The sequence below is a fragment of the Dromaius novaehollandiae genome, chromosome 4 (assembly GCF_036370855.1).
Source record: "Dromaius novaehollandiae isolate bDroNov1 chromosome 4, bDroNov1.hap1, whole genome shotgun sequence".
Lineage (NCBI taxonomy): Eukaryota > Metazoa > Chordata > Aves > Casuariiformes > Dromaiidae > Dromaius > Dromaius novaehollandiae.
Genome location: NC_088101.1, coordinates 23,897,911 through 23,910,433, shown reverse-complemented (window position 1 = coordinate 23,910,433; position 12,523 = coordinate 23,897,911). Strand labels below are relative to the sequence as shown.

The 12,523-nt window shown below is 43.1% G+C and overlaps 1 protein-coding gene across 2 annotated transcripts in view; it reads left to right on the top strand.

Moving 5' to 3' along the window:
- The first annotated feature begins 2,059 nt into the window (after window positions 1-2,059).
- ARSJ (arylsulfatase family member J) overlaps window positions 2,060-12,523 on the top strand; it is a 47,216-nt gene continuing 36,752 nt past the window's right edge. Inside the window, exons 1-2 of one of the 2 annotated variants that reach the window (XM_064510618.1) lie at window positions 2,060-2,121; window positions 2,813-3,198. In XM_064510618.1, coding sequence (XP_064366688.1) covers window positions 2,822-3,198 — 377 coding nt within the window. In that variant the 5' untranslated portion in view covers window positions 2,060-2,121; window positions 2,813-2,821. The other variant, XM_064510617.1, reaches the window with a different exon arrangement.

Here is a 12,523-nt window from a genome sequence, read left to right as displayed (position 1 = left end):
CAGATACGATGTATAGCATGAGTCTTGTTAATAAGTGTACAGTAATACCTGAAGTTTGATACTTTACTGTTAAAAGACAAAAATTAAGAAATAAGGGGAAAATATCTTAATTACTACAAAAATATGAAGACTGTAGCAGGTATTTAGCATTGTGCTTTAAATGCCTGTCTGGGTCCATGGCACTATTAAAGCATATATTAAAAGGACAGCATATTTTGTTTACCATTTTGCATTAGATATACTAAAGGCAGAATACCATTACTAATCCAGCTTTCATTTTACTGTGTATAGTTTTAGGTTTCTGTATGCATTATTTTGCACTTGTATACATGGGGAGGGAGAAGTGGGAGTAAAGTGAATGTGAATACAGAATTCTTGTAAAAGGAATGTTATTTCAATATATGAATGTTTTACATATTTTCAGTTTAGGTTTTGGGGTTTTTTTGAAAAGGGCTTGAGGTAACATGCTATAAAGCTATTCTGATTTCAGAAGATGTTCTACCTCAGGAGTTAAACTTTGTAGACTTTACAGTACAGGTGTAGGTTTATCAATACTACTTTCCAGTGTGGACAAGCCCTTAGGTTGCATGTTAAAATCACTACCTCCACTTCCACTTTCATATTCTCCTTGCTGCAGTGTTTTAAGCACTTCAGTGAAACACTTACTGTTGAATAATTCTTTCACTGGAAATTTTAGAGTGGAAACGTTTCTGTTCACATTAGGTTGCAAAAAATCAATTAGATTTGGCTCAGATTAAAATTCCTTTAAGACAGCATTCCTGTGATTCTCTCTGCAGAACAAGGATACCAAGTGCTGTTATGGATTGAATGATGTTAGTGCAGGCATCCAGGCAGGCAAAATCCAGACACCTGGATTAGATTATGTTACTGAAGGTAATTACAGTATGTAAGGCTACATTCAACACCTAATACGCAGCATGGGTGTCAGTTAAGAGGCAGTTTCTCATGTCTTCTCTCACCGTCCCGTATACAGAAACTCTTCTGACACTTCCACTGGAAGCTGTACATTGGAGAAGAATATCAACTAAGAGAACCATTAGATTGAATATCATGCTGCCCCTTATAATCTTTTATGATGATACCAATAATAGGAATTTTTCATTAGAGATAGCTGTTTCGGTAGGTTTTCATGTAATGCACAAGTGAATACGAGGTTGTGCAGGAGGAAAGCTGTGCCAAGTGAGAAGTGAAGACCTCCTCCTCCAAAAACTTTGTTGCATTCTACAGAAGACTGTTTGGGGCAATATTACGCAGAGAGCTGTCTGGAGTAGAGTGACCTGTTGAGAACATACTGACCTTTCTGGACTAGAATCCATCACATTTTAAGAAATGAAAGAAAGGTAGAAACATTCCTCAGGGAGGAACACCAGCCAGCCTGTTTGTTAGCAGGGACCAGCTGGGCTTCTGGGGGCTGCCCGCACAGAGATGCGGCAGCCATAGGATTTTGTCTGATTGGCTAGCTAAGAGTTAATGCTTTATAAAATCTAGCTTGGGTAAAAGTCGTTCCTGCCACGATGACTCATGTGAGACAGGTCAGACCTGCACGTTTACCTCAGTTCAGCGTAATCATGCATGAATGTGAGTTTCTGCTTGCTTCAGTGTCTTGAAGGACTGGGGTGAAGTTGTGTGTACTCTGCAATTGCATCCCGTTCATATTTTAACCTAAATTTAAGAAAACAACAGTACTTTAAAAATGCACATTGCTGCCATGTACCACAGCCTTACGAGAACGGGAGGGCTGGAAATGCGTGGGGCTGCTTCGTGGCCGACAGCAAATCGCGCACCCGCACCCGCACGCCTTCCCGGCGCCCGTGGCCGTGCGGGACGGCCCCGCACAGTGGGTGCCGGGGGCGGCCGCGCACCCCGGGGAGGAGAAGCGGGCCCGGCCGCCGGGAGGGCTGCGTGTGCGGGCGGACGGGAGCAGGCGGCGCGGCCCCGAGGGAGGCTCCGCGGGGAGCAGCGGGGCCGCGGGCGCCGCTGCTGCGGCAGCCGGGCGGGCGCGGGGCGTCCCGCTGCCGCTGCGGGGCCGCGCCGGGGCGAGCGGCTGGCGGGGGCCCGGCGCCAGGCGGGGCAGCGCTGGGAAGGAGGGAAGGGGAGGAGGTGCGGAGAGCAGGGGAAGGGAAGAGAGGCCAGAGGGAAGGGAAAGGAAAGACAGACAGACAGAAGTTGCGGGGGGGCGCAGGCAGGAGAGGGCTTTGCGGGGGGAGCGGAGAGAGGGCGATGAGGGCGGCGAGCAGCGGCGGGGCTGCAGGCGGGGCGCTGCGGCCGCCCCGGGCCGGGGTCGCCGCCTGCCCCGCGGGGCCGCCCGCCCGTGCGCCGGGCGCCGCCGGCGGGCGGAGGAGGCGGAGGGAGCGGCGCGGCAGCGGCGGAGGAGGCGGGAGGAGGCCGCTGCTGGCGGTGGGTGTGCGCGGAGGGGCGCGGAGAGGCGCGGGGCGGGCCCCAGCGCCCGCGGGGCGCCTCGCTCGCCCCGCCATGGGCCCCGGCACGGGCAGGCGGCGGCGCCCCGGCGCGGCGCTGGAGGCGGGCCGAGGATGCTGTGAGCCCCGGCGGGCCCCTGCCCTCCCTGCCGGCGCCGGCCGCGGCCCCGGGCAGGGCACCCTCCGCCGCCTCTCCCGCGGCAGCGGCTGAAGTCGGCGAAGTTGGCGGCGCCGGGGTGAGCGGGGCTGCCCCGCGCCGCGCCGCGCCGCGCCGCGCCGTGCCGCCCGGCAGCCCCCCTGGCAGTCCCGCCCCCGCCCCGGAGGCTCCGCTCCTATTGTTATTTTTATCTTCTTCTGTCTCGCTCTCGCTTCAGCCAAGGTGAATGGCCCGCGGTGGGTGTACCTGGCCTCACCGGCTCCGCAAGGGGAAAATGCTGGCCGTGGGCGTGCTGGCCGGCCTCTCCGTGCTCAGCCTCCTCACCTACGGCTACCTGTCCTGGGACAGCCTCGCATTCGGCCCCGGAGAGGCGGAGGCGGCAAGGACCGGGCTCGGAGAGGAGCCAGGGGCCAGCGCGCCCGGCTCGCAGCCTCACATCGTCTTCATCCTGGCCGACGATCAGGGATTCAGAGACGTAGGGTACCACGGCTCGGAGATCAGGACGCCCACTCTGGACAAGCTAGCTGCTGAAGGGGTCAAACTGGAGAACTATTATGTTCAGCCTATGTGCACACCATCCCGAAGCCAATTTATCACTGGAAAGTAAGTTTACTACTTTGTCATTGATCTCACCAGCTTAAACACTATCCCTGTTGAAAAGAGCACGGGTCTCTTGGGATGAGCCCGATTAGATACGCCTCTGTCTTCTCCCGTAGCCAGAAAGGTACCTTTCTGATTCACTTAGAAACCTTGAACTAAATGGACTTTCTAATGTGTTCTAAATAATGAAGGAGAAACTCGCTCTCCGGGAGCCAATAAGAGTGCAGAGCTGTGAGCTACCCGTCAGGCTGTTACAGGGCTAGCTTTACATGTGCATTTACTGCACTACTAACATACGTGCTAGTTGTCAAGTAACGTTGCCGTTACTGGGAAGTGATCATCTTAGACTTTCTGTGCAATTTCAGAAGTAGCTTACAGGAAAAGTTCTTGTTAGTGAAGTGAAGGGAAAATGTTTTCTCCTATAAATTGCAGCCTGCACATTGCAACACTGGTCACACTGAACCTTGACTTAATGTCAGTTCTTTCTGAGGATTATATTGAATTTATGAGATGATTCCACTGCAAGTCCTACGTGGATGAGTTCAGGAAATCTAAAGTCTTTTTCAGGATCCTCTAAGCTACAGTATCTCTCGTCATAATGTAATTGTTACTTTGCAAACAATTAGAAACTTCTTTCAAACCACTAAAATATATGCTTCATCAAAATGCTAAAAACAGTGGTTTGCTATTGTATTGTTCGCTGTCTCTGGTAAGTTGTGTTTTATTGTTATGTTTTAAGTGAATAAGCAATTACCCAACTTAAGGGCCTTCTTACATGTGAAAGTTAATAAGGATTAAGAGTGGGGGTGCATGCATTTGAACTGTAGGAACAGTTCCCAAGTAACTCCAAGTGTGGACACATTAACCTGGAACAAAAATGCCTTGTTTCTGTTTATCTTAACTCACTTTGACAGGAACAGGGAAGTCTTAAAAGAACAAAAACAAAATGAGGGGAAAAAAGTTGCTTAGTTTATTTTCTCCTTTCTTGAAGTATAAACAGGAACAAGGCAATGTTAATACTGCTAGTAAAAGAAGCACATGTTTAAATAAAACAAGCAACTGGCCTGGTGTCTTGCATCTCCATATGGTAGAGCTGAACATGATTCCTGGTCTCAGTCTAGTCCTCAGACTTTCTGGACCTGGGAAATTTGCACAGAGAGCTGACATATTATCTAGAACAACAGTCCCCACTTTCTTTTTCCATGTGTGGACTGTATCTCAGAAGAGGGATTGTTTTGAGACACTCATTCACAAGAACATAGTTGCCCTGTGGCAACTGAAGTAATAGCTTAAAAGATAAATTAATATCAGGATAGCTTTTAATGCATTAGAGTTGTCTTTAAAGTCATATAACAGTTGGAAGTAAGGAGCAATGCCAGCAGCATGTAGCCAGCCAGCTTTCTGTGGATGGTGGTTTGGGAACCCGTGCTTTACAAAGGGAACGTCCTGCTGCACGGCAGTGACTCACGCAGTGGTTGCAGGAATGGTGCGATTGGCTTCCAGGGGAACTGTACTGGCCTCCTGGAGACTGGAGGAGTCATCTGAATGCTAAAAAGAATAAAAATGAAGCAAGGAATAAAAGTAACGCAGGTTAACTATTTTAATCCTTCATTAAATATAGAGCATTTTATATGTGTGTGTGTGTACATATATATATATATTTGTTAAAAAGAAAAGGTGGACATGTTCTTAGGAACCTTGCTCTTTTCATCAGCTCATTGGGAGGAAATAATTATGAAAATCTGCCTACTTTGTTTCTGGAACCTTTTATTGGAAAAAGAAATTTGCGTATACTTCATTTTTATTTTCTTGACGTCTGCTGGTCTAAAACCATTAGAACATTTTTTTCTTATTGTTCTGCTTTGGGAAAAAGGAGCAGCAGAGGGACAGGACTGCTTTGCATGACTGAGAAATAAGGGAAGGAAATGGTGAGGGTTTAATATGTCTGGGTAGAATATTAACAAGGCAGATCCAGAAGGATACTATTATCTCTTCTGGCTGAAAATAAAAACTGGTGATAACTACTTTTAATGTTTTCTTACTAGAGGTACCATAATTAAAATGCTAGGACTCAAAAACTTTTAATCCAGTAGCAGTGCTGTTAATTCTAGAATTCCAAAATGTATTAGTTCAGGGCTAAAAGTCCTGCTCATCCACTGAAGGCCCAGCTGGGATGCTACATGCTTCCCAACGTGCATACCGTTTTTAATATGTTCCAAACATTACCTGACTGATCTATAAAAAAACAGAGGAACTTGTGTAAATCGGAGTCATTAGGGAGTACTGACTCATGTTGCCAAATGAAAGTTAGACTTCAGGCAAAGAGACTTTGAATGTTCCACATTTTTTGCAGGTCTCCAGGCAGTCCCTTCAGGATTTATGCTAGTAAAGAGATCCTTCTTTTGGTAGCTCTCCTATGGGAGAGAACGAATGAGGATAGAGTTAAGGAAAAGTGTCAGGGTTAGTTCTTTTTTTCCCTTCATGCTATACTGTGGCATAAGAGCTGGTAAGTCTTTCTTTCTGGCCATTTCTGCGCCCCCTTGTTTGCTTTCTGATGTCCTGATCTTGAGGTTTTGGCCTACTTTCTTTTCTTGCTTTGCATTAGTTTCCACCTGCATTACCTGTTTTCCCATTCACTGTGTCAAAAGCTATTGCTTTTAAGCTAATAATAAGGCTAGGCTCTGAGATTTTGTGGGGTTTTTTTGTTTTTTTTTTCTTGGGCTTTATTTGTGGGTGTGGGAAATGGGTTGCAGCTGAGTTGAATCTTGGGAACAGAAGAAAAGTGTGAGCCAGTGGGCTTAGCGCCACACGTGATGTGCTCTGCTCTGCCGGCCGGCCGGCTGCGCGGGGGCCAAAGCAGGGAGGTAAGGGAAGGGGGGCTTGCGGAGCCGCTCTGCCCTTGCTCTGCAGCTGTGAAACTACCCTTGGAGGAGTGAGCTGGGTGAGAGAGCTTACTCTGGCGTGCGCTGCTCCTGGGACTACTGCAATTCCTGCTGAGTTCCTACAGCCGTTTTGAAAATTTGATTATCAGTGTTTCCTGAAGACCTGTCGCTAAGTGTCGCTTTGTGCTGGCTTGAGCAAGGCAGTGGTCTGCATATACTTGAGAGGTTATTGACCAGTTGGTGAATTGTAGAAAGACTGAAGGCATGTTTGTTTACTATTTTTCCCCTCCCAAAAGATGTGAGTGAATACAAGCTGTGTTCACTTTGGTCCTCCAAATCAATTGCATTGCATGGTACAGTATTCTTTTTAATTTTCTCCTTAAAAGTAACAGGCAAGTCTTGAGAAACTAAATCATTTAGTCAGAATAGTTCAGGATACCTAGCTTTAACTAGTACTGAGGTGAAAACTAGCTTTTATTGTAATTTACATAGAAGAACATAAAAATAGTGGTAGTGGCTCAGACTTCAGGTCTGCCTAGCTCAGTGCTGATTTATGAGAGCAGCTAGAATCAGATGGTGGGAAAAGGGGATAAGAACAGCACAGGGATACTCAGCCTGTGCCCAGCAGTCTGTTGGTCAGACTCTTCTAGATCCAGCTGTTGTGTGTGTGTTAATGGTCCTAATGAGTTTTCATTTCATGAATAATTTTACAGGCTATGTTTGGTACAGTTTAAGAAGAGCTTGATTTATTGAACAGTACAGTCATCTAATTTACTAAGAAAATTTAAGATCATCTCTGTATGAAGTTTTTGTGAATGTATGTGTGTGTATATGAGTTGATTGATGGGTGGATTGATGAGATTGAGGGTAAAAGATGGATTTGTCATGGTCAGATGTGTATTGCTTGCTAAGATAATTTGTAAAGTTTAATTTTCATGAACACTGATCTCCTTTCTAAATGAAGGCTTATTGAAGCATAGTCCTATTGTGGAGAGTTTCCCAGAGCTTTTAAGGAACTATTGAGAATTTATAGCCAAAAGGAGGAGTCTTTCCTTGGACTGCTGAGGCAAAAAGATTGTAAGTTTAGATGAACGTCTGTTTGGGCAGCCAACTCAGTTCTAGTGAGAGTATTATACAATGTAGTTATATTCACTGTACTGATACTGACTTTAGTAAAAGAATTTGAAAAATAGAATTGAATGATAATAAAAGGAATCTAGTCATAATATGCCATGTGTATGTATATATATATTTGGCATTATGAACGCAAGGGACAACTGCTTTCTCTTCTGAGCCCTCGGTTTTCTGATGACCATCAGACTTGTAACCTTAGCACCACTATGTGCACTAGAATCCTTTTGGGCTACAGGAAGGATCCTGACCTACACAAGACTAGGGAATCTGTGTTTGTAGAAACTGAGGCATGGCCGGGGTTACAGATCACTAAAGAATTTGAACTCCCTTCTAGAGTGAATTCTTGTGAATCATGGAAACCCTATCCTAACCTCAAGAATAAGTGCTGCATTATGGATGGAATATAGAGATGTAAGATGTTGAGAAATGTTGAAATAAATCCCTTTTTTCCCCTGGGATAAAATGAAGTTTGCAGAATTTGCTCATCTAAACCAGACAGAAATAGACTCCATGTAATAGGTGAGCACAATCAGTGTTATTTTTAAATAAATGATTATATCTAAGTTATCTCTGCATAAATATTGCATATATATCACTAGTTCTTATGCATTCTCTTGCTAATGATATGCATTAATATCTCAGCAACCTAAGTTATTTTGTCAAACGGTTATTTTGTCAAACGGAAATAAAATAGATGAAAGTTAAAATGTTTTGAATTGAAAGCAGTGCCATTGACTTGGAAGCAAACAGAAATAGTGTATTCTGGGGATTCAGACTTTCTGGTAAGCCCTCTTTCCCAGCTTCCTGGGTGCATAATGATCTCCTCAGCAGTGTGGTACAATGGTGTGCGACTGGGAAGAAACCATCTATGCTCTGAGTTGAAATGAGGGGTCCCACAAACCTGATGGGATCTTGGGCCCTTCTGTGCCCCAAGCAGGCCTCAAACCAGTAGGGCACTGGTGAGAGGCCAAGCAAGGGATGACTCTAGGCCAGATACTGTCGGAGGGTAATCTCCTCCAAAGGAGATGAGTGCCAGCCAGGCATGCTGCCTGCGCCCAGGACCGCTGTGTGCTGACACGGTCCCAAGGTGGAGGTGTCGGTGGTCTCCACCTCCTCTCCTGTGTAGGGGCAGCCTGGCAGCAGCCCACTGGGGAAGCTGGTCTCTCTGGCAAGCCCACTCCCAGCACCCCTCTTCCAAAGGATACAGTGGTCTCAGAGCTCTAAGTGATCTTTCAGAGCCTTGCTCCTGCAGGGAGGATCTGGTACAATGTCATCTGATGGGGGAGCAGCTTGTTGAGCAGAGGTTCCTTCAACTTTAACCCTGTGGCCTTCTTGGCATAAAACAAGTCCGACAACCACGGCTCCACAGCAAGGCCCTGGTGAGGTGCCTGAGCTAAGAAGGACTCTTTGTCAGGTACATCTAGTCCCCCTGCCCAAAAGCACACATGCGTTTAGCTGAGGAGTCTAGTTGTGCAGAGAGAAATCTAATACTACAATTTATATTCCAAAGACATTTATTGTTCTAGAGAAAAAATCCTGGAAAATGCATGGGGCACCCCATTACATATATGCATTAATTTGTAAGTAACAAAATATGAAGGACTGCAGTACATCATCCCAAAGTATCAAGGGATGGCCTATTTCTGTATATGCTTTGAAGTAAAGAAACTTTGGCAGTTGTCAGTCCTGAGTTCAATTCTGATGAGTGTTTTTGCTAAGAGCCTGGATGATGAAATAGAGCATGCTGATTAAATGTACCACCAAGTTTGGCAGGATTGTCAGTGTTAGGGGACTGCAGTGATAGTCAAAATCATCTTGACAAATTAGAGAAATAATCTGCGGGGGAAAAAAAGCAGAATTAAATTTAGTAGTCATAAATGGAAGATACTATGCTGGAGCAGGGATAATAACTTCACAAGCAGCGGATGGTGAACAACTGCTTATATGGCAGTTCCTTTAGAAAAGTAGCTGGGATTACAGGGAATCATGCACTGAATAGAAGTCAGCAATGTCGTGGTGTTGCGAAAAAGGCAAACATCATACTAGTCTGTATAAACAGGGGAGCCTACTAGACACGTGAAACGGCCTTTCTGCTCTATAGCTGGAGCACTTGTGCCCAAACTTGGGCATTGCTCTGCAAGGGCAATGTGCATTATTGGATAGTGTCCATATGAGGATGATCAGAGATCTCAAAAAGATGACTGTGGAGAAAAGATCAAAAGAAACAGAGTTGTTTAGTCTAAAGAAGAGAAAAATGAGAAGGAACATGATAACGGTCTTGCAGTATGTTAAAATCTATAGCAAAGAGAAAGGGGATAATGTGTTCTCAGTGTCAGGGTGGGTGGTACGAGAAGTAATGGGCTTTCCTGAGTAAGAAAACTTCAGGTTAGATAATAGGGAAAACTTTCGAATGATAAAGATTGTTGAACACTGGAATAGCTTGCTTTGGGAAGTTGCTGAGTTTCTCCATTAGCAGTCATTCAGAACAGACAAGACAAATATGTCAGGAATGACGTAATGTAGTTGAGTCTGTCTTGGGGAAGACGATTGAACTGGATGGCTTCTCTTCCTGCTCATATTCTTCTATGATTCATTTGAAGTACATATTATCTACAGAAGACGTTCTGAAGGACAGCGTTAATAAAATAATTTAAAACAGTACGCTAGAAGTTAATTCAGTGTTCATTCTGAGAGAAAGGAGTCTGCATGAAAGCTTCACTTCGGCTTTCTCCTAAAAATTCTTTTTTTCCATATCCTCATTTTCTCTGAAAATTTTCACGATTTTTTCCCCTGGGCCTTCATAATTCTTGCAGTATGTAATTATTTATTTCTGCTGAGTTCTTTCAGCATAACTTGTAGGACTGCTGCCAAAGATGTTGAGGTATCTTTTTCCATGTTCTCGTTATAGATCTTCTACTTAGGATGACATTGTCCATATATAAGCAGGGTGTGAGCGTTCCTAGAAGTATGCAGAGAAGGAATAAATAATTAAACGGAAGGACTTGCTTTTCTTGTTTTGTTCTGTGTCTGTTCTATCCTCTGTTCTTTCTGCAGAAAGTTAGATCCAGTTAGTCAAGTGCTCTATAGTCTTAAACTATACGAAGTCTGTTCATACCACCATAAGCACTAATGTGCTTTAAAAGGAGCATTTGGAGGAAAACAGTTGGAAAGGAAACTACATACAAGCAAAAAAGGTTAAAGAACAGCATGGAGTAGCAAAGTGCAGTATAGTTTGTGATAATTTTTTTCTTGCATCAGTTTCTGGTAGCATTTCTTCTAAGAATATTGCTTGATAGTTCAGGCCTGCTGCTTGTAAGACAACTTTATAAGATTATCTAAAATATATAACTAGATAGTGGAAATGGCTTAATCCTTTTTTTTCCCCCCCATTGTCCAATTTATGCAGAATGCAGTAAGTTAAACACAGTTGAAAATAAATTTATAACATTTTTGATTGTAATTATCAGTACTAAGAGTACTTTAAGCCATAGACTTTTAATCTGATTTTCTTAACTTGTGCTTTCTGGGAAAGAGGAATGATATTCCTTGGAAAAATTAGACTTTAAAAAAAAAAAAATAACTGAAGAGTTTTACTCATTCAACACTGTTCCTGATATATTTGCTTTGTAATTGTTCATGCATATTGCTGCCATTCATGAATGGTGTTTCATGAATTAAACTCATGTTTTCAGCAGAGAGCTTTCCAACAGATAGAAAGATTTGCCAGCTTTATGGGCAAAAGGTCAAAAGAGGAGAAAGATCCATCTACTTGATTTTTTTTGCCTTTGTGACAGTTATCTCAGTGATAATACAAGGCCCAAGGTTTTGTTTTGATTATTGTTTGCATCTTGGTTCCGGTTTTGAGTTGTTCTGCACTTTTGGTTGTTAGTCAATTTTGTACTTGATTTGTAGAATCAGGGCCTCTGGACACGTTAATGCGATATGGTTTTATGGTACTGGAGATCTTTAGCTTGTAACATAAAATGTCCAACGATTCTTGAAATCATTTTGAATATGTCTTTAGTTTTTGTTTTCATGATATATGTCTAGCAAAGCAGTCCTCAGAGAATTAAGCACATTCTGATAGTAATATTTCATATTCTTAGAGTAATATTTCAATAATATGTGCAATAGGCACACAAGAATACAGAGTAAAATATGAGAAATGAAAAATAGGAACACTTTTTCTATATTATCATCTGTCAAGAAAGATGAGTGGCCCTAAGCCACTAGATTTATGGAACTTGTAGTGATCTTCTGCATTTTTTTCCCCTGGGCAAACTAATACAATAATCAATTTCAATTTTGGAGGACTTATGTTATTTTCATGTGCAGGAGTAATTGGCATGAACTTATTTTTATATGAAAAGTTTATAATTTTTTATGGAAATTACCAGATGTCACAGCAAACTAAAATATTAATATTTACTAACTTATACGATTTGACACACACGAGCAATTGCATCTTCAGTGAGTGCATGGCACATCTCTCTGCTTTTCTCACATTTTACTCCAGACTGGTACAGGTTCTTGTGGTGTGAGTAGCTAGCACTTTCTCATAAATACCTAATAGTAGCTCTTTGAGATTTCCCTGTATTTTCTGTGTATTTTTTGCCTTGATGTATTTGCCTTGATGATCCATAGTCAGTTTTTGTGCCTTGAGGTGGGGTGAGTTTGCTTAGATTTAGAATGTGTGGTTAAAAATGAATGAGGTAATTTCAGCAAACATTAACTTATTAGATTAATGTAAATACTGCAAGTTAATCAGAGGTTGTGCCTGGGAGTAAGTGATCATCTGTAGCATGTGTTTGTTTTCTCTCTGTCATTATACTGCTTTTTATACTAATCTACACAATTTATTAGCTTTCTTAGTTAAAACCCAGTAGATCTAACTGATGACCTCAGCTCGTCTTTGTAACTGTAAATTGGTAGTCTGAAATGCAGTACGAGCAGCTCAGAAAGGAATCAAGATGGTAATTAACATTAATGGGAAATAAATTTAAATGTGGAAGATGTTTTAACCATTGAGGTTTGACTAAAATAGCTTTTGACTTCTTGTGGTCTGTGATTGAAATAGGAAAACTGGACCTACTGGCTCGTAATAAGAAATAAGTGAAACATGTTTTGGAATTCTAGTTCAGTCGCACTTGTAATCTGTTAATTAGCTGTGCCGGACTGCCGCTTCCTCGTAAACTCAGACTGTTACTGCCAAAGTATCAAGCTCCATTTTTTTGTTTGTTTTTTTGTTAAGGCTTTGCTAGAGCTAGAAAACAAATCTAGAATAATTAAATGCCTTTTTTATGTTTTAAATA